General features: G+C 38.1%; 2 protein-coding genes across 5 annotated transcripts in view; both read left to right on the top strand.

Annotated features, from left to right (window-relative positions):
• Positions 1-10222, top strand: part of rab11fip4b (RAB11 family interacting protein 4 (class II) b) — a 60177-nt gene extending 49955 nt beyond the window's left edge. For 3 of the 4 annotated variants that reach the window (XM_023278498.3, XM_055010231.1, XM_023278501.3), the window contains 10 exons: positions 943-978; positions 1936-2035; positions 2546-2649; positions 2866-3006; positions 3397-3478; positions 3953-4090; positions 4257-4415; positions 6474-6554; positions 7017-7160; positions 7860-10222. In XM_023278498.3, the coding sequence (XP_023134266.2) occupies positions 943-978; positions 1936-2035; positions 2546-2649; positions 2866-3006; positions 3397-3478; positions 3953-4090; positions 4257-4415; positions 6474-6554; positions 7017-7160; positions 7860-7976 (1102 nt within the window). In that variant the 3' untranslated portion in view covers positions 7977-10222. The remainder of the gene's footprint in view (positions 1-942; positions 979-1935; positions 2036-2545; positions 2650-2865; positions 3007-3396; positions 3479-3952; positions 4091-4256; positions 4416-6473; positions 6555-7016; positions 7161-7859) is intronic. The other variant, XM_023278500.3, reaches the window with a different exon arrangement.
• A 1358-nt stretch (positions 10223-11580) lies between these two features.
• Positions 11581-16412, top strand: LOC111574079 (uncharacterized). Its single transcript, XM_023278490.3, has 4 exons — positions 11581-11879; positions 13430-13922; positions 15243-15376; positions 15925-16412. Exons 1-4 carry the CDS (start codon positions 11786-11788, stop codon positions 16098-16100), a joined length of 897 nt encoding a protein of 298 aa, XP_023134258.2. The 5' UTR covers positions 11581-11785; the 3' UTR covers positions 16101-16412.
• The last annotated feature ends 5214 nt before the right edge of the window (positions 16413-21626 follow it).

Genomic DNA, 21626 nt, shown 5'->3' with positions numbered 1-21626 from the left:
GATTAACTGCAACATTAGTTGCAGGGAAACCGTTTTGTCACTTAGGATTATATACTCAATAAAAATTAGTTTTGTCTAAATTCTGAGTGGCTCTTCTTAGAGGAGTAGCCTGTTCGACATCCTCAGTTATTTTTTTCTGAAGAGTCTTTGATAGTATGTCACAGAGAAGTAGTTTATTGTTAGTTTTTTCCACAATTGCTGTCTGCACTGACTCTTATACATCTGTTTCACACTTCTTCACAATTTGTGTAATGTAACAAACAGTAATTGTTGTGACAGACAAGCTGAATGAGTAACTGAGAAAGTCTGGATGGTTCTCAAAATTTAAGTAGCAAAAACATTACATGGCAGCAGTTATTGATGCCCTATAATCATAAGGACCTAAAAATTTGGATGGACATGACAAGGATAGAAATGTACACAAAGATGTTTGACAAAAAGCAAGTATGGTAATTTTTGTTTTTGCATAGAATAAATGGTGTTTATAAAATTTTGCCAACTGAATGTACTGCCATCCGCTGCATTAATTTAGTTTCCCCCTCAAACCACTCCTATTTTGTGCCAGCACATGATTATGACATTCATATTCTATCAACATCAACTGTCACTGGCGTAACCCTACTGTATGTTTGCTCATTTTTGTTAATCCAATGTGAAACCCAGTACAGTCAGACACATCATACTGAAAGAGTCTTTGGGCTTTTGTTCCCTTCAGACAGTTATTTAGCTGACAGAAACCCCCGTTCATTGAACCAGGACTGAAATCATATTAACATTGACATGTCCTTCAGAGTTTCTTTTTCCTATCTGTCACACTGAATAGCCAAAATCTTAATTGCCGTCAGCAGCTACTTCAACTGTATTGTTGGGCTGAGTCTAGACGTATCCATCGCAATTCACTGAAAAAACATATCTGACAAAATTGTGTTTTTTCCTTGGTAGCCCCAACAGGAAAATCTCCAGCACTGCTTTTGGAAGGTAGGTCATTCACCTGAATGTGTTTAACTGTATGTGCCTCTGTGTGCGTGCGTGCGTGCGTGTGTGTTTGTGCGTGTGTAAAGGAAAGGTCACTGGTACTCTTTGTGTTTATGCATTATACAAACCTGCACAGCATGTGTTTGTTTTATTTGTTGACATAGACACACGCATACAGAGCGAGATTAGCAGTTACTGCTTCCTTATCTCTCAGTTGTCCGTCCATTGTGTTCTATTATCTAGTTAATTACTAACTGGTTTTTCAGAGAAAACACAGGGCGTGTGGACATCCTGAACTGTAACCAGTCATGCTGTAAAAACTTTTGGTTTTGTTCCTGAGTTGAGAAAGTGAGTTTGAACGTCAGCTCTTTTAGCAGCAGCAATGTATCGTACTACATGCCCTCTTGGTCTGCACTGGTTGAGATGTTTTGTATCGAGGCTTTTGTCCTATTTTCAGCCACATAAACTGAATTATAGTGACAGAGTGAAAATGGCCTGTCAGACCTGATCTATGTATTCAATATAAGGTTTGGCTTGCTCTCCCTGTTCTTTCTACTGTCACCTCTGTCTGGTTTGATTACTTCGTCCACTTTATTGCTCTCTTTATCTGTTCTTCTATTCTATCTCCTCTCCTCTCCTCTCCTCATTGCTAATCTCAGTAATGGAGTTTGCTGTTCTCAAGTCATTCCATCACTGTAAAAGGGAGCAGCTAAAGTCACTTTATGGTGTGAATGTCACAGTTGATTATGCTCAGATATATGCACACCTGTGAGGGTGTCTGCTATAGCAGTGTGCGTGCTAATTTTAACTCTGTTTGCTCCAACTTCTTTGCTTGGCACTGTCCTTATAGTCCTATATACAGCAGCATCACTACAGGACACACACTTTGTTTCTCTCTGTCCTAGCCTGGATCTATTCCCAGTAAATTCCTTAAGTTTGTGTGTCTCTGTGTTTGAGCAGGCAGCTGCTCCACAACAGCAACTTGAGCAGCAGCAACGGCAGTACAGAGGACCTTTTCCGAGACAGCATTGACTCTTGTGACATCGACATCAACGAGAAGGTATGAATAGGTTTGTTTCCCTTTATGTGTGTGCAGGTTGTTTGTCCATATGTCAACTAAGACTTTTTTAAGCACAAATAGCTGTTCGTGGGATGTAGTAATACCAGCTCTTGCTTTTTCTGTGTGATGAGTGAAAACCTAGGAAAGATTATATAAGTACATGTTTTGAACTAATATTGTAGCACTTGAGAGATGTTCCTTTTTTTGCTTTTAAAACAAGCATAGTTAATTTAAGGAAGTATGAAAAAGGTTGTTGTTTAACGCCAATTTCTGAACACAGTGAATCTGTTCTTAACTTTATTAATTATATGTAAAGCTGTGGCCTGACTTCAGTTTAACCTTGTGGTATTTCTTGTTTTGTTGAGGGATTGAGAGTGAGGGATTTTTTTATGTTAATGCTGGCCAGCATCTTTAAGCATAGATCATTTTGAATCTGTAAATATTAGAGTTAATTCTATTACATTTATGGTGTAAATACATATTTTAGTACTGTGTCTCTCTTTGTGCCAGGTGAGCTCTCTTGAGAAGAAGGTGGCAGAACTCGAGAATGAGATTCTGATCAACGGTGACCTCAAATCCAAGCTGAAGCAGGAAAACACACAACTAGTACACAGGTAGAAAACTGGGCTTCGGAGATGCACGAGATTTATTATAGTTGAAATAAATGACTGGGCAATTGCGATTTTGTACAGATAACTTTCTGTAATTTCTCATTATTGAAAAGTGCTCTGCTTTTCCCACCGATGATTAATCTTACAATAGATTGTAGTTGTAAGTCAGTATTCAAAAGTAACACAGCTGAGTTGTGATGCAGTATTTTATCATCTCAGGGTAAATGAGCTGGAGGAGCTGCTGAAAGACCAAGAGACTCGTGCAGAGCAAAATCTGCAGATGGAATTAAGACGACACAGAGAGGCCTACAGCAAGATGGAGAGAGACAAGAACACGCAGATAGAGCTGCTGACCAACCGGTGAGAAACACATACTGACACAAAAATTCACATCATTGCTGTTTTATTGCTCAGTTTCTCATATTGTCTGTTTGTGTTCAGTTGCATTAAATCATTACAGTATAGTCTAAAGAGATGCATTCAAAGTCAAGTCAAGGTTTCTTTATCAAAGAATAAAACGTCAATATCCATTTCTTTTGGATGTAGATAATTACATGCTTGCTCGTTAAGAGAAAATGCAGAATGTAAAACTATGCACTAAACACAGCTCATAGACTTGTCTGGAGCTCAGTCAGCTGCCTCTGAAGTTGCAGCATACTGTGATCTTTTGCCCAGAATAGTGCCATAACTGGTTATGAGACACAGTTATCTAACAAACATACACTGACATAACTGATTTTGTGTCTTTAGAGTTAAGCAGCTGGAGGAGGAGAACAGTGACATGACTTTTAACATGTGCCGACTGAAGTCACAGACGGAGAAACTGGATGAGGTGAGCCATATTTCATTTTCTTTGTGTATTTACTTTTGTTTATCTTTTTACTTTTTTTTATTTCTCTGTCCTGTTTCACTTTCAAACATGCAGCATCTTGCCATTTCCAATCCATGCTTGTCAGTGCAGTCCTACTGTCTCTTTTAATATTGCAGTTCCTCAATAGTCAAATAGTCGTCAACATGTCTGCACACAGATATGAAGCCAGTGAGCTACCTGTAGCTTTATTTATACACAGCCTTTGACTGTTGAACCACATGTCTATTTGGAGTATGTAACTATGTAAATGACACCAAACCTGACCCAAGTTTGACTCTGGCATACAAAATAAGACATGTCAGAAAAGAAATGTTAACCCCATATGTTAATTCCTCTGTTGATTTTTTTTGAATAATTTCTGAATAAATACAGCCTGAAAAATATAAAAAGCAAACTTCAAACTGTAGCTGTGTGTCTATGTTCATCCATTCTCAGGAGAAGCAAAGGATGACAGACAAGCTTGAAGATACCAGTCTACGCCTGAAGGATGAGATGGACCTTTACAGGAAAATGATGGACAAACTGAGACAGAACAGACAGCAGTTCCAGAAAGAGAAGGAGGCCATGCAGGAGGTGGGAGGGATCATTTTATGTAACCAGTCACACACAGCAAAATGGATTGTTTGTTCAACCGCTCACTCTCAGTCACTGCAGTCATGTCAGCTGACACACTTACACCTACAAAATACTGCCTTGGCATTATATAATGTTATTCATCTGTCCATTCTGTGGTGTGCAGCTGATAGAAGACCTGCGTCGAGAGCTGGAGCACTTGCAACTCTACAAGCTTGAGGCAGAGAGGCCTGGCCGAAGTCGCAGCTCTTCCTCTGGGCTTGCAGACTTCAACAGCAGGACCAGGGAGGTGGAGCTGGAGCATGAGGTCAAGAGGCTCAAGCAGGTACAGATGAAATGCTCTGTTGAAATGTCTTTGTTGTGCACAGTCAGCTCAATAAGTATTGTAGCTACTGAAGGTGTTTTAAGATACTGAGTTAACTGTAAACGTTTTCACATAGATTTGAGTGGGAAGCAACATGGCGCTTTTTGTACACCTGTCTAAAACGAAGGGGTTCTGTTACCTCTCTGAACCCAAAGCATTTTCTTGGTGTTTTTGCTCCTGTCACACTTTTACTCATTGTGGGCTTATTTTTCACAACAATATAAAGTCCTGCACCTCTGTGAAAACAGCACAACCAAATTATATAAAGAAAAACACCAAAGTTTAATTTCTGTCATATATTTCATTAAACATAGAGTCCTCACTGTTGTTACCAAAGCTGAAAAAATGGTGGCTCCACTTACTTTAGATATTTTGCTACTTGCATTTTTTATGTGTTTCAGTTACTGTCTCATATCTGCTCTGTGTAAACACAGACTGCAGTGAAGCTGAAGAGTCAGAAGTTTTGTGATTCTTGGTCACAGCTGAGTCAATTATGGCTTCCCATTTGCATTGAGGAGTGCCAATTTTTTGTGTTTTCTTTACAGAATTTGATTAGTTATCTTTGTTTGTGGCATTTTTTAAAAAGTTGCATGGAGAATAAATTGATTTTGATGAAATATCATGATTTAACCTTTTAGGATTTGGTTGAGTTTCCCAACAGAATTAATTTAATGACCATCTGAAAGTTTAAATTTGACAATTATTTGTGGCTCTGATAGATGATGTTATTTTTGTTGGAATACAGTTGAGAGGCATGTCGTCATAATGTTAATGTTGATTTTAGATGGGTTTGGATGCACAAAAATGCATTAGATGTACTAAAGTGAGAAGTGATCGGCATGCATTAGATGCAGCACAACATGTATGAATATTTAATAGAATAGCAGAAAACTCATCATGGTACATGTGATTAAAGCAGCAGCAGAAGTATCTTGGTTTTTAATTATTTCAAACATAACCAGGTCTGCAGCTCCTGAGAGAGCATACTTGCACAGCATATAATACAATAAATATTTTTTTGTTCTGCCCGAGAAGCATAGAGTGCACTGATTTTCTCAATCAATGTAGGCCTCTAGCATTTTTTGGCTGTGGCCACTAGCTGGACTTTGGCCACAGACTGCAACAGAGGGGATTTAGGCAGATTAATATACATTACAGGCAGGGTTATATGTTTGATAATGATGACAGTCAACCACAGTAGCTCATAGCTTGTCCTCAACAAGAGTTACTGATTTTCTGACACTGAAATGGAGACTTCAGGGGAGCTAAATAAGCTGTATCACAGTCTAAGATGATTGCAGCTTTAGAGTACATGTGTTTATATTTCTTAGATACACCTTCATTTGCTTTAAGGTATCTCCCTGCTATAGTTACAGATTCAGGTGCTGCTGTTTATGTTTCCAGTCCTGCTAAGTGGACATATCTGGTGCAAAGTAAACATTAGCATTAAGGGAATAGATGAAAGTGTACTCCAGATGTCCTGCCTGATAAGACTGGTAAAAATAGTTGTAAAGAGATGTATAGAAACCTGTGCCTGTATTGTTGCAAATTATTTCTCCAAGTTTGTAAGTCAAAAGAAAGGCAGTATAAAACTAAGAACATACCAAAACCACCAGGCTGAGATGTACCTTTTGAACCATACAAAGCCATTCAGTCAGAACTGCTGACTCTTACAATGTGTATGTGTTATCATTGACTTAAGGTGATAAGTTTTACTCTCTATACTCCTTTAGCCTTGGGTCAGACTTGTCACTAGAAGGGCAGGCAAGCAAGAACAGGAATGATAACAATGGTTTTATACTGCCATCAATCTGCAGATATTTACTTTTTGTCAGTTCCACTCAGCAGTTTTAGATTCAGTTTGATAGTCTGTAATCAGACAGATAATTAGGTTTTGTGCAGGTTACAGCTCTAAATTGAGAGACACTGCCCTGTGTCATAGTCCTCAATGGGCAGGATAATCTCACTCTCTTATACCTGCCTGTGCACCTCTGTAAATGTCTGTATGTGTGTGTCCAGCGATTCATGTCCCAGGACTTTCTTCCCCCTGAAATCCAGCACCTGGTGTTGTCTGGGGCTTGGCTCCGTCCTGGTCTGATGGTAAAATTGCTTCTGTGCCCTTTGACCTCCCAATTAACCACTAATCACAATGGAGTAGAGTGAATTTGCCTAAGCTGATTTGGGGTCAGTGCTGCAGTTCCCTTACTAATGATAAAGGATAGAACAAGGGGAAAGCATGCCGACCTTTTGTCAGCAGTTAAAAGCAACTTAATCATGGAGCTTTCATAACACACCAGACCAAGCAGGGGAACAGTTTGTTCTGTAACACGCATAACCCATGTTACGTCTCATAGGTGTTGCCAAAATAGATGTGCATTGCTGTGTTTGCTGCTGGCTGCTCAGTGTTTTGTTGTGTGGGTTGAGTGAGGCTTCAGTAGTGGCCATTTTTGGGAACAGAAAAAAAAACTGTCACTCTTAAGACGCTTGTGCAGTCTAGATACTTATCTCCTTTTCCTGTCTCTCTCCCTCTCCTCTACTTCCCATCCCAATTATGTTTTTTAGGAGAACCAGAAGCTGAGGGAGCAGAATGATGAGCTGAATGGTCAGATCCTCAGTCTTAGTCTGTATGAAGCCAAGAACCTGTTTGCCACACAGACTAAGGCCCAGAGTCTAGCTGCTGAGATAGATAATGCCTCCAGGGACCAGGTAAGTTCAGGATAATACACAGACCGTCTATTAGGAAAATGTTCAGTTACATTTGTTATTCCTTTATCAAAAATTATATGACCACTTATATGACTGTATTGTGATTTGCATGCTTAGGATATGAAATCACAGTGTTCTGCATGTTACCTTTTTGTAGATTTTATTCTATTCTACATAATGTGGACGTGATCACTGTGGCTAAATCCTATACATGACTCCTATCATTGAAATAAACTATCAGTGCTTAAAATTGATTGCCAGAACCATAATTGGCAATTGTGTTTAGTAATCAATTAATCATTTAAGCATTTTCTTAATCATGTACATGATCTGTCTTCAAACGCTTGTTAGGTGCAGATTTGCTTCTTTATAAAAGCGTTATTTACGTATTACCTTGTACTTTTTAAAAGCTATTTTGCTACATTTTACTGACCAAATAATTAACTGATTCATAGAAATAATTTGGACAAAAATAGTTAATTTCAAACTTAAGCAATCGTATACACGTAATTATTCCAGTTTTACCAATACAAGGAGAAATTGTATGTAGCCATATTATATATACCGTAGAATATTCTGCTAATAAATCCAAGAGTAACATGAAGAAACTATTTCACAATTATATTTTACAACCGACAACAGTGTTCCTCAATGATAAACTGAACTAAAGATGTGTTTGACATACTTATGTCTTCCCAGTTGATGGAAGCCCTAAAGGAGCAGGAGGAAATCAACTTGCGTTTGCGACAGTACATGGACAAAATCATCCTGTCCATCCTGGACCACAACCCCTCCATTCTGGAGATCAAGAACTAGCAGTAACTCAACTGGAATGAGAATTGTTCCTGAACTCGGGGGAGTGAGGATCATTCCAGCTGTCTGATCAGAACCTGCGACCTGAGTCGGGAACCCATACAGGGGGAAAGCAGAGCGAACCAGAGCAAGGCTTGTATAAATAGATATGCATCGCCCCCTGCTGTTTATAGCGAGAAGAACTTCTCTTGTGGACAAACCAGAAGGAAATTCTGTGTTGGCCTAAAGGGAGTTTTCTCAGCCAGTGATTGCTCGCTGACTGATGGTTTTACTACTGTGACAGTTCAAGTCAACGTGTCCTGTTTTAATTCTCTGTCTCTGCTATGAACTGTAGTTACTGTCACCATTTTGATCTCAAGCTGATGATTTCTTCCCAGAAATATTCTGTGCCCAACGTACTTTGAAGACTGACGCAGTTGCTCGATGTAGTACACCGGACATAATGTACTTGCGCATTAAAAACTGGAAAAATGTGTGTACTACTGTATAGCTGTGTAATTCAGAGACAGTTTGGTATGATGTAGAGGCACTTTTTTGACACATATAGGTGAATAAGCTGGCAAGCAGACTGTAAGCCTGTGTGAGACAGGGATGAAGGCAGATCAGTCCACTCTGCCTGACCTGTAAATTGCCAGTCTTTTCTCCTCTATCATGCAGGTGTTCTCTGAATGCATGTGATGGCATATTGGGACAAGCACGTGTTGAAAGAAGACTGTGAAAAGAGGCAGAAGTGGTCAGTGGTATTGAAAGCAATGAATTAAGCAAAAGTGTTTTCCTTAAAGAAGTGGGGATGGTACATGATGGACCATGTAAGCTCGCAAAAAGAAGTCGTGTGAAGTCGGTGAAGGTACATTGAAGGTGAAATTTATTTTTGTTCATTCTCGAGAACGTCTTCCAGGAAACCTTGCAGCAGCACTTGCAGTGTCAATCAGTCCAGTAAGTGAATATTTTTTCACTGAGAAGTGGCCCTTAGTTGGTTCGGATGAGTAGTAGAATATCACTTTATGGCATAGAAGCTACAACCAAGGAGTGTCTTCAAACTGTAACTTTCATGGCTGCTATTTGTCAGCACAGCCTGAGCTTGAAAAGATTCCCGGATGCTATCAAAAGACCCAAAAGATGTTGCACAGAAATGTAATGATATGAATGTACAGGAAGTGTGGTGGATTTATGGTAGAGTGACTGGTAACATGGTTTACTGAATCATCTTTCAATGCTCAGTGAAATCGACTCAGATACTGGATGTGAGCATGCACAGGAGACTCACTTTTTGGTACAAGAGACTGGATTAGCAATCTCAATGACACCTGCAGGTTGCAGATTGTAGTTAAAGCCCCAACGGCTCTCTGAAATTCTAATACTGTAAATATCATGAATGTACAACTCAATATTTCACTTTCCGTGTGGTCAAAAGGGCGCTTTAAACTTAAATCTGTAATTGACTAAACATGTTGTGACACATATGCACAGTATTCAGTACTGTAATAAGGAGGGCATTGTTTTTAGAGGGGAAAATATTACAATCTGCTGTATTATGTAATTCTAAACTTGAGTTTTGCTTCCTTGCACAAAAAAATGTTTTCTTTTGCATGGTTCACATTTTCTTCTGTCTGTGCCTTTTGAAGACATTTTTGAAGATGATGTTGCTATAGATTTACACCATTTTTTTGAAGGTACATTCTTTGTCTACGTCTGACATATTTTCTTCACTTGTAAATGTTGTAATTATATAGTGATAATTTGTATTCATGTGCCACTTACCACTCTTTTTCAGATTGATACTAAGAAAACTATTTTATACAGTAGGTGTCCAGTTCGCAGTCTAGCACAACGCTTTGTATGGTACGCAAGTCAGGTTATATTTTGTCAGTGTAATTATTTTGTTTTTTTAACGCAGTGGATGATGTTGCATTTTTTCAATTTTTTGTTAGTTACATTAAGTCTACTGATTTTCAAGTTGTTTTCAATTGGCTTTTTATATGGTTGTAAACTGTCTTCCTAACTTAAACGGTGACCATTATGAGCAATATTAACTTATTACCGATACTTGCTGATTTGTGTCTTGTTTTGCTTCACAAATCCTTTTACTCTAGCTGCGTGTGCCATTTTAGATTTAAATTTAAATTTACATTGATCTGTAAAAACTGTCACAAATTCATGGCTTGTAGCTCTTAAATTTTTTTATTATTAGGGCTATCCAGTGGGATGTAGTCACCTTAAATTGCAATAAAAAATGGCTTTGGCAGCGATGTTGCCTCATGAAGTTTCTATTTCTTTGATTTCCATTTGTTATCAGCTGAGACATAAACCACTGACATAGTGGCTACAGTGTGTGCTGCTTATGTGTGAGAGATGTTCTTTTCTGTTAAAAAAAGAAAAAAAAAAGCCACCACCAGTTGTCATCCAGTTGCATTACTGATTCACAACCACAGTTACTTTTGTCTGTATTCTACTGTCTTTCAATGATTTTGCCAAATGGCCTTGTACTCCGTGGCAAAGATTCATTAGCTGCTAAGATTTAGGCAAAACTCCTTTGCATCTTTCCAACAATATAACAATCTATGCCCTTTGGAACATATGATTAATGCATACCTATCCATGGTAATCTTTATTTAAATAATACAGTTTGACCCCCCCCAAAAGTCTACGTTTGCTATTTTTTGCCAGTTGTGCGATTGATGAGCATCTCATCCCCAAAATGCCCCAGGCAATGGCCTACACTCACATCTTCTCTTCAACTCATTCCAAAAGACTTTAGAAGTTCGCTGCAGATTTTTTCTTTTACATTTTTTATTGTAAAGGTGTTTGATCAGTTGAGATCAGGGCTCTGAACAGGCATTCAAGTTCTTTCACACAAATTTCAAACCTTTTTTCCCTTGCTTTGTAGATAGAGGGGCATATTAGGACTTATTATTAGAGGGGTTATTTTTCTTTCAGATTCTAAAAAATTTAAATTCAACATCTGATTATTCTTAGGATAGGACCTGTGAGACAAACTTCCCCCTGGAGAATCATTTCAAGATTTATATTTAGTTTAATTAAGCTGTAGTCCCTTGTGATTTAATTATTTTCTCGGTTTGTTAATTTAGGCATACCTGTAAAGAATAGCAATAGAAGGTCCAGTAACTGACTAAATATCAGGTAATTAAATTTAAAAAAACTACAACTTTACTAAACTAAATGTAAAATCTTGAAATTATGCCCCCTGGGGAAATCTCAAAAGTCCTTTTGATACCTACAAATTTTGATATAACGTTTACTCAATCAACAACATAAATTTCAGCTAACACATACACAGATTTTTTAATTATTTTTTTTTACTGCTCGTTAGCTATTATGTTACTGCACTAAATGATGGTTAACACAGTTTACCGGAAATCAAGGCTACAGTATATATATTTTTTTCAATTAATGACTCTTGTGCCATAAAGAAAAACAGCAAAGCAGAAAAAATGTGTATGTGCATTACTATTTTTTTAAACACACACACAGAGACCTATCTTGTGATGTCAAAGTATCCATCGCATACTTGTAACAAAAAACCCCCCAAAAACTCTCTTCTATTTACTCTGAACAGAACAGACCTGGCAAGACAAGATGGCGCCCACCTGTACTCCTCTCCCTGAATCCCTGACATAAAAATCTACTAAATTTGGTGGTTAGGAGGGGGAATAATGTATTTTAAGGTCGGGTTGTTATCCATAGAGGTCTGGCGGCTGTACAACCTGAGCTAGTGTCGGTTATTGTTTTATTTTAACATTCTTAAACAACTTAAAAACGTAAAACAAGGATCGCAGCCATGACACTGGTCTATGTGTTATGGCGCCCCCTACCGGCGACCCGTTAGGCTGCTCTCCGGTCAGTTGGCGCTACACGGGGACAGGTGTGCCTCGGGCGGCAGGGCAGGTAAGAGGTAAATTCAAATGATGGGTAATTCAACTTGTGGGCTTGAATTTCCGTGGAAAGCTTTGTTGATAGCTTCATTTAGCTATTTGTCGGACTGTTGTCGTTTCCCCTTAGGAGCACATTAACTGTCAACGTGTCTGTCAATCAAAATGCGAACGTTTGCTAATGGAGGATTTTAGCTAGCTGCAGCTAACAGGCTCACAGCCGAAGTTACGACTCGTTTTTCATCGGGGGTGGGGGGAGTAGTTAGCTAGCTAAATGCCAGGTAGTTCTTGTTTGTTTGTTTGTTTGTTTGTTTGTTTGCTTTCAAAGGAAAGTTAACTGAGCTTTGTTTCTTGACTTAAATATTTAACATCAAACCCCAAGAGAAAAGCTACAACTACAAGGAGTAGTTATGTTAGCCTTCAGGGTAAAACATTTTAAACAGCCTAAATAGCATGGTCGTAAAAGATTGTGTGTTCGCTACTAATTCACACTAAAAGTCAACCTAATTTTAGAGGTAACTAATTTCTTTTTGAAAGGTTTATGTCAATGATATTCCTCAGTGTTCCTCGAGACAAAAATACAGGATTCTGTTTGATCCAGTACCAAGATTTGTGGTGTGATTAAAGATTTAAGAGTTTGTCACATGCTCATACATAATGGACAGTGAAATGCAAAGTGACTGTTCCACAAGGATATGCTTGCTGTTTGAGATGAGCTGTGTTTCCAATGTGGTACAGTTAAACCTATCTAGCATATGTACATTTCTACAGTTTCATTTAGCAGACACTTTTACCCAAAACGACATGCATCTGAGAGTAAATACACCACAGACAAGGATGTAGTCAGGAGAAAACCACCTGGATAAGTGCCATGAAACAAGTTCATGTGTGAATTCAATCTAAATGTAAAAAATACAAAGGGGCCAAGGTCAGGGCCTCACCAGAGTCATTAGGATTCATCCTCTGGGGACCATGCGTAACTTTTATAGCAGTTGTAATTATAATACTTTAACTCATATTTACAATATTAATTTTCCTGTCTAACTGTATTTAATTGGTTTTTGATTGGGGGAACATTGTGTTTTACTGTAACAAAAGAAAAACAACATACAGTGGTGGAAAAAAGTTTTCGGACACCCCATACATTTGTGAAATACTGCATTAAGAATCACTCTTATGTGCACTCTTCAGGTACAATTGCTTTTAGTACAATTACAGCCATAATACTAAACAAATCCTATAAAAAGCCATTAAAAACTTAAAATTGATTGGTTCCATAAAAATAAGAAATTTTGAATAGTGGGTCATTTTTGTAGAATTTAGTTTTGTTAGTTTTTCTTGTAAACAATAAATTTAAGAAATCCTTTGTATTTGTGTCTGTCTAATGCAGCCACACCTTTTGAAACACAAAAACGATTTTTCCACAAATATTTCATGATAATATTTGAAATTGTGTCAGATTTTAAGGATGTCAGAACGCTTCTTTCCACCACTGTATTTGACGCTTTCCTAGATGTTTTACGTCCTCTGTGCACTTATATCAACCCCTCCATTTGTACATTGCAGGTGACGCAATGCCTCAGAATGGTGTGAATTTTGTGGGCAGAAGGAGAGCACGTCACAACACCTGTAAAGCCAATGATGTGGTCAGCAGTCAGGTCCCAAGCATGGGTTTGGTTAATGGACCAGTTGTTTACAAATACTGCTCAGCTGCTGCCAGCAGGACCTGCCAGAGCACACCAGCTGGCACACTGTGTGATTCCAAACCACCACGCACGGTTAATGGGTATATTAACCATGGGTATAGAGGCAACATTACAACAGCAGTACCACCAAAGACACTCAGGAAACAAGGAGGAATGATTTCAGCCATCAGTGATGCCTCAGCACCTGGTAGGCTCAGCAGGACGAGCGATCCAGGCAGTATCACAGTCAGTGGGGCCACCAAGCAAGACTCTGTGGATCTACCCCATAATTTCAATCAAGTAGTACCAGATCCCAGCTTACCAGCATCAGGGAAGAACCAAAGAAGAAGGAGGTATTACAGACACAAGAAGAGGTGTGTAACCTATTTTGCACCTGCTTTTAACACATCATTTCCTCCAGAATGCACACTTAACCATAATATCTCACTTCCTTCAGTCAGATCTTCCTTATATGCAGATAGTTGTACTGCTTAAAATGAATCTGCTCCAGATAAATGGCTGAAAATTGTGAATGAAATGTTTCTGGTTTAGACAGAGTGTGCTACACTTAAGAAGGAGGAATACTACCCTTTTGGTTTTTGGTAGGATTTTGCACTTGAGTGAATGCCTTAACTGAATGACTTAATTTTCAGTTTTAGGTAACAGGGGTTTTCATGGCTCATAATGGGCTTTGGAGGGTGACTTCACAGGTCAATAAGCATGATTGGTCCACATACAGTGAAGGCAGTAAGTCTATGTTACCCTATTTAAGAGAAAGTTATGCATATTTGGTTATTTCTGACTATTTGATTAAATGTAAAATGTTAAAAAATGTATTTTCTACTTTTATTTTAAGTTATAATTTTAATGCTGGTAAGTTTCCCTTGGTGCAAGGTGCAAAAAATTGTTCTCACTAACTGCTGTTCTAAGATTTTTGCTGTTCAAACCAGTGGTGTTTGAGAGGAGCAGTTAAACATTTTAACTTTGGTTACCTCTTTTGGTAGGATGAGAAAATTGATACTACTCTTATATGTGTCCATGAAATATCAGACCCAAGGCCAGTTAACTCAGTATAACATAAAAACTGGAAGTGGGTGCAGTAGCTATGCCAAAAAATAGTCCAGGTCATAATCTCATGTAAAAATAGCTTTTCATACAATTAAGTTATTGTGTGTATTATTGAAACCAGATATAAGATGTTAATTTGTCAACTTTACAGGTGCTGTGATGTTATTTTTACTAGATGTATACTAGCAGTTGTTTTCAATTTTTTATACTACCTACTCTAACCTTTTATTTAATTAAAAAAAGAGAGTAGTATATTGATCTTTTTGTCCAATTCAGAATTTTATAATGTGAGATTTCTTTCCCTAAAATGCTTTACCTGTCTGACTAAAGATTAAGTAAGCCCATGTTGCAAAGAAACAGCTGCAGAGACAGATAACTCCAAAATATATTTTATGTAAAGATTAAGTAGTTTCTGTTATCATTAAACAACCCCACTGTTTACATATTTATGTCTTTTCAGTATTTTTTATTTTATTAGTATATAGTGTGCCTTTTTCTGTTTTTTTTATCTATAGCTGGGAGTCACCAATCGTAATTTCGCTGTGTGGAAACACAGTGAATACACAATAAAGATTCTTGATTCTATGGAGAAGCTGCTTGTCTGATTGTGGAATGCTCTTTTACAGACACTCTGAAGTGGCTTGTCTGGGAAACTCGGCATCTCCACTGATGCCACCGCAAAAGGAAGACTGGGAAAATGAGATCCAAGAGGTCACACTCACTGAATGGGAACAGAAGTGTTTTGGGGTCAAACCTTATGGTGAGGAGAAAACATTTTCATCTGACTGTTGCTCTCTCCACAGCACTGCATTGGTACTATATACTGATGTCACAAAATACTGAAGTGCATTCTTTAACTAGTGTATTCATGCTTATTTTTTAAGTTTTAGAATTTCAAATGAGTTTATTTGGTTTTATTGATATATGGAATTACTGTGGTATTGGTACTGGTGCAATCAAATGAGGAAACCTGTAAAATGTAAGAATTTCTAAAAAACATAAAACGGTTTCTCAGCGTTGTGTGAAGAAAAAGTTCTTTAAATGTGTTGCACATGTTTTCTGCATTACTTGTCATCATTGCTTTGTGTCTGCCGCCTTCAAGTAACTGAACCAAGTTAAACCAACAGGATTGTGCCTGGACATAGTTAGACCTGTGCTCAAAAATACCACAAGTGAATATTTGTTATAGCAAATTTCAGCGTTTCAAGAATCTGTTTTAATTTAAGCCGATGTTAGCCGTTCGTGCTATTTTTAGGATCCAGGTCAGGCCATGACAGCTAGTTTACTGTTGCTCTGTGCCTCCTCCAGGTCCAGAAGATGTGCTCCATTTTGCTTTGCGGGATTTGACACTCAAGCAAAGGGACACAATGGACCTGCCAGTTACAGCAAGTTACAGGCCAGTCGTTCACCACCCAAGTCCCGTCAAGTGGTTCTGCTACAGCATTCCCACTGAGCCAGATCAGTTTGCAGATGCTGACGAGTAAGTCAGACGTATGCGAATGTGTTCAGAAATGCATCAAATAATAGTAATCACTTACTAAATCAATTGTTAGAGCTTTAGTTAGGCCTTACTAATCAAGCAGTTTGTGGTTTTATGCTTGATGCTTACCCATGCTTAGAATATTTGTTTGGTCAGCATTTGGCCTTTTTCTCCTCATCTAAAGCATTAGTGGAAGAAATTAAATTTAAAACTTACTCTTGGTTAGTAGATATGTTTCAAAATCAAATAGGTCATTTGCAGGTCAAAGATCGTAGATTTGATGTTGGAGTGCGGTTGTTTTTTTGTTTTTTTTTGTTTTTTTTAAAAAGTAGATTTTATTTTATATTTTAAAAGACTCAGATTTTATATTTATTTTATATCACAACAAAACAGAAAGTCTGTTTTGATCTTAAGGAATAGTTTTGGTTACCTATTATACTTTGTAGTTGCACTGTTGCAACTAACACAGTTAATGAAGATGGATGAACTTCCTGTTTATTACCAAGTCATATCTTCATAATCTTTCAATAGCTAAAGGAATTGTTCTACCATTTTTTTGTGTTTTAAAATTTCTGAAATGGGAACACTGTTGTCACAAGTTGCTCTTTTGAACTGAGTGATCAAATGGTGAATGAAGTAACTATTTTAATTTGACACTCATGAGCCACCCAGTTTGATCAAGATATTATGGTTTGATTTTTACTGGCAGCGTTATTATTCGCCTGTTCATTCTTTCATTTTCATTTTTACAGCCACAATAAATCACATTTTCTTCTAACTTGTGCTCAAACATTGCATGTTTCCATTTCCTCTAGTCCCTCCTCCTGTCAAAATGAAGTTAATACTTGTAGTGCCTCTCTTTTTAAAGTATTTACTATTCACCACATAAACCAAAGGATTTTCCTTGGCTTATACCCACTGCTGCAAGTTAAAGGCAATTTTTGAAGCAATGTCAGCTTTTGACCACTAGATGGTAGAGTTGATGTAATATTTTGTTTGCTTCAGTCATTTCCACACACCTTGGTGGGTTCAGTGGGTTCATTCCCAAGGACTTGAGAGACACAAGCATTTACTTGCATTGTACTCGGCCTCATTTCTCCCTGGTGTTTAATTCAGAATGCAGCTAACGATGGGACTGCAGGAAACTATTACTGAGCTGATTAATGTTATCTAATAATACTAAATTAATAACATTCACAGACACTATGTCAGTAATAGAATGAGGTCATAATCCATTGAAATCCATAGCTGTCCCCTTTGCTGAGACTTTGCAGCTGAATTTTGAAAAGCTTGTTTTTATGCAAGTATGAAAGTAGAAAGATTGCAACCTCAGATCAGATCCATCATTATCAAAGAGCTGAAGTTGCTTTTGATGTTCCTCAGCCTTCTGTGTGTACTCCATTGTTGATGTTAGAGGCAAATATGTCTGGAGGAGTTGTGATGATAGAGAATGACGACGATACTGTTGTAGTTTTCTGCTGTTTGCAGACGCAGATTTATGTCTGCAGATTGGGACTGAACAGTCACCGAGGACTTCGTAAGTCCCACTGGTGTGTTCATAGGTGTTTCACACAGTTTGGACTAGAGTGTCAGAAATAAGAGAATGGTGATATGAAGTTTTCTAATATCAAATTGGGATGATTCTGTCAAAGCAGAACAGTGTTTCACCATTTAGTATGTTCATACCCAGTCAGGAAGGTGTAATCTACATGTCCCCATGCCTTTCTCTGTGTACGCATGTTATAGCCTTAGGGTAGTTACTCCACCTATGGAGAATGTGCCCTGCCTCACAACCAATGCATGCTGGATGAGTCTCTAACACATAAAGCCCAGAACAGGATAAGTGGTTTGGATAGAACTTGGATGAAGGGATGGATGATTGTCTGCATGTTAATTGTAATCTCTGTTTGTCTCTTTTTGATTGAAGTATTAGTTTTCCGGAAGCTGACCCATACTGATTGTCATTGTTAATTTACTCTACCGATGATCATTCTTTGCAAACTTGGCTTGCACGACAGTGGAAATGCACTCCAAAGCAGAATTCACATATGCTACTTGTTTGAACATTGAAAGTTTATTAAATATTTCTGACCATGAAGAACACTCTACCACATCCAAAAACCCAAGAAAACATAATCAACTTAGTGTCATCGTTACTTTATGTCTTCTAGAGGCTCTTTTTGACATGTTGCACAGCCACTGTTTTCACATCCATGTGCTTGTTTTGTTTAGTAGTTCCTGTTTTCACCAAAAATACGTGTCCTCATTGAAAGTCCCCCTCAGTGCGATCAGTCTGTGTATAAAACCCATCTGTTATTAATAGTCATCTGTGCTTAGTTTTAACTGTGAGAGTTAAAAGCGAACCAGCATTGAGAATCATAAATATGAGTATCTCCTTCAGCATTCAAGGGATTCCCCTCTGAAGGCTGAAGCAACTGCAATAGTCTTGCATTACCATTTTGTGGGAGTGGTATCAGAGCTACACTGTTAAGAAATAGCATGTCTCACATATGTTGTAATCTTGGTGAGTGATTAATGCCCCTATATGTCCCCATGGATCCTTACACCACATCCTGTATTTGGACAAATAAGCAGATAAACTGGAGGTCTGTGCTGACCTGCCCTGCTTGCCCTCCTACATCCACATGACAGTTCACTTGCCAAATTGACATCTGCACATTTATATTGTTAGTATCCTGCCCCACCTGCATTATATTGTTACATTAACACCCAGATAGAATTTGATTGTAGCCAAATTGTCATGCTGAATAAACTCCAGGCCTTTAGAGCAACATTTCTCAGATGTTATTCACCGGCAGTTTTGTCATCTGGTTCCAGTGTGACCGTTCATTTAGCATTCATCATCATTATTGATCTGGCAACATAATGGTTTGTTAGCCTGGCACATGAAGAGACCCTGGAGGAGTCAGGAAGGAGGTTTGTGGTCAATTTAAACTCCTGCAGCTCACCAAAGCAAACACACTGCGGTAGTGGATAGAAATATGTCACAAAAATCACAGTTATTCTAACTCGGCAGTCCTAAATTGGTTAAGTCATGCAATATCCTACTAATGTATTTTTTTTTCAATAAAAATACATTGTAAAAATCAAGACCAAAAACGAAATGATACTGACAAGTATAGTCTATTAAAAGGACCCTCTAGATATGTTTGAAGACATATAAAAATAGTCTACTTTCAAAAATCATTTGTATCTTACATAGTTTTTACATAAAGTAAAATTACTTGGTTGGAAATTATTTTAAGTACATATTTCCCACGTCCTTATTAAGAAAAATGTAGAATCTGTGAAAATGCAATGTGTGTGTGAGTTAATCCTACAAATACTGCCTTATTGCTGTAAACAGTCTCCAACTCCAAATGCATGTTTATCCACAGTTAAAAATTGTCTCCATAAAGTGCAATTTTTACTCCTGTTTGTTAGTAACATGTAAAAAAGTACAGTGTCCACCTATTTCAGAAAATACTTTATCCTCATCAAAGAACAATATAATTTGTGTCTCTGTTTTTTATGTAGATGTACAACTTGAGCAGGAACTAGTGGTTACTGAGGAAAATTGCTACAGAGAAGGATTCTGGAAGTACTGGGAGTACTAACATGATACTGGTTTTAATTAGTCTTTTCACAGGATTTGTTTGGCGGGCGGGTGGTCCTACTATTCCAGTCTTGTATGTGGATGAAAACTAGCATTCTGGGGTGGCAGTTTAAAGGTTTCACATTTGTGTGTTGTAAAATGTAAACATTTTTAAAACTTAAAGGTCATTAAATAGTCTAAAAGGCACTTCATGATTTCTTGGATAAGCTATTATGTTAATCTTAATGAAGAAATAATCGATTCAAGGTTTGTCTCAGATTTAATTCCATCTTACAGAGTATCACATCACCACAAATACATCCAACCTACAGGACATCCAACAAATCTGCAGACTCTAGTAGTTCTTTTCTTGAGAGCCGACATCCATTATAGGAACATAATCCTAATCTCAGTAAAATGTTTCACTCAAACCCAAACCAGAGACTACCATGACTAAGGAAATGAACCACGCTGTAACCAAAACCTGTTTTTACAGTATTTCAGAATAATATAAGAATAATATTTCTCAGGTTAAGCATTATTCCCCCCCCCGCCAACTCAGATAGCCTTATTGATGCAGGATGCAGTTGTACGAGGGGAGAAGACCACCGGACAACTTTACATGTTCCCTCATGTCTGTCTGTATAAACAGCAAGTAGTATATGCTGTATCAATACGATGCTGTCACACTTCCTCCTGCTTTAAATGACCTCCCACAGTGCATGATTAATTGTACAACCAGTTCAGAAAAGCAGCTAGCGCTTATTTCTCCTCTGTGACTCACCTCCAGTCATTGCTTTTTATCCCTCTTCAGTGTGTCCGGTCATTTTCTGTGCCTTCTCTTGACTGATCTTGTAACAGCATGTTGGCAAGTACAGGAAGATGCCTGTGGTGAGTTAACTGCAGCCAGAGCTAACCAGTAGAAAAAACAGAAATAATTTGACTGTTTCGTGTTGTTGAGATTCCGGTAAATTGCAACAATAATCTGCAGTCCACTAGTTAAAATTGGTAAAAGATGGAAACTACAAGGCTCTTTGGAAAATTTGCCTCAGTTAGTGTAGAGCCATGCCAGTGTTATTTAATTTGGGTTTGTTGGGGGTTTTTTTTCACATTTTTGGCTGCATGAATTTTAAGGCCTTCTTGGCAATTTTCAATCCTCCTAACTTCCTGGAAATGGGGTATACTGTTTAATAGCTTGTTTTAGGCTGTGAGGATGTGAACACAATCATGTCTCTTGTGTTTCTCTTTGAGTTTCTATTAGGCCGCTTATATCACTCCCTAAGAAGAAGCTTCATGGTTTCCTGTCATTGTGACTTGACCCAGTAGGAAGCCAGCCAAAGTGCAGAGATCTGGGTGACACAGACCTTCGAGATGAAATGCGCATAGTGTGGAAATAGCTGGAAGTACTGACTGTAAAGGTTACAGAAGCCTGACGACCAAGCACAACGTTTCTTAACTTTGTGATGAAATAAAGAGGTGCTGCAACGCTCCACGCAGCCCTTCCAATTAGGTTAGCTTGTTACAGGCAGAACCATGTTTAGGCCTTAACCCTGAGCCACATTATTCATGTTTGCATTTTAGAACTTGGGTGCTGTAATTAAGTCTTGGCATATTAGTGTCTTTAGGTGGATCACTCTGAAAGGGAGCTGTTGCCACATCTGGTGAGCAGAGGAAGGCCAAACAGATTTTGCTGAGTCAGAGTGATTAAAATCAGGAGGCGTTTTCACCATATGGTGAAACTGGAGCGCTGCACAAATCTGGATCTGGTAAATTCACTTCTCAAATGTCTCTGTAGCAATATTGTTGGACATTCTTGTTGAACTTGAAGAAATACAGATTTTTTTGAAGAGGTCTTCCTCCTGACGCGAATATTTGGCAACATATCACAGCTACACTCAAGTACAGTTTGTCACAGCTGCCCCACACAACATCAAA

The sequence above is a fragment of the Amphiprion ocellaris genome, chromosome 4 (genome assembly GCF_022539595.1).
Source record: "Amphiprion ocellaris isolate individual 3 ecotype Okinawa chromosome 4, ASM2253959v1, whole genome shotgun sequence".
NCBI lineage: Eukaryota > Metazoa > Chordata > Actinopteri > Pomacentridae > Amphiprion > Amphiprion ocellaris.
This window is presented reverse-complemented; position numbering and strand designations above follow the sequence as displayed.

Bases quoted from the DNA above. Each gene is read 5' to 3' on its own strand.
- LOC111574079 (XM_023278490.3), top strand. From the start codon at position 11,786: ATGTGTTATGGCGCCCCCTACCGGCGACCCGTTAGGCTGCTCTCCGGT. The intron at 11,880-13,429 runs GTAAGAGGTAAA...TGTACATTGCAG, and splicing joins TGCCTCGGGCGGCAGGGCAG to GTGACGCAATGCCTCAGAAT. The intron at 13,923-15,242 runs GTGTGTAACCTA...GCTCTTTTACAG, and splicing joins TATTACAGACACAAGAAGAG to ACACTCTGAAGTGGCTTGTC.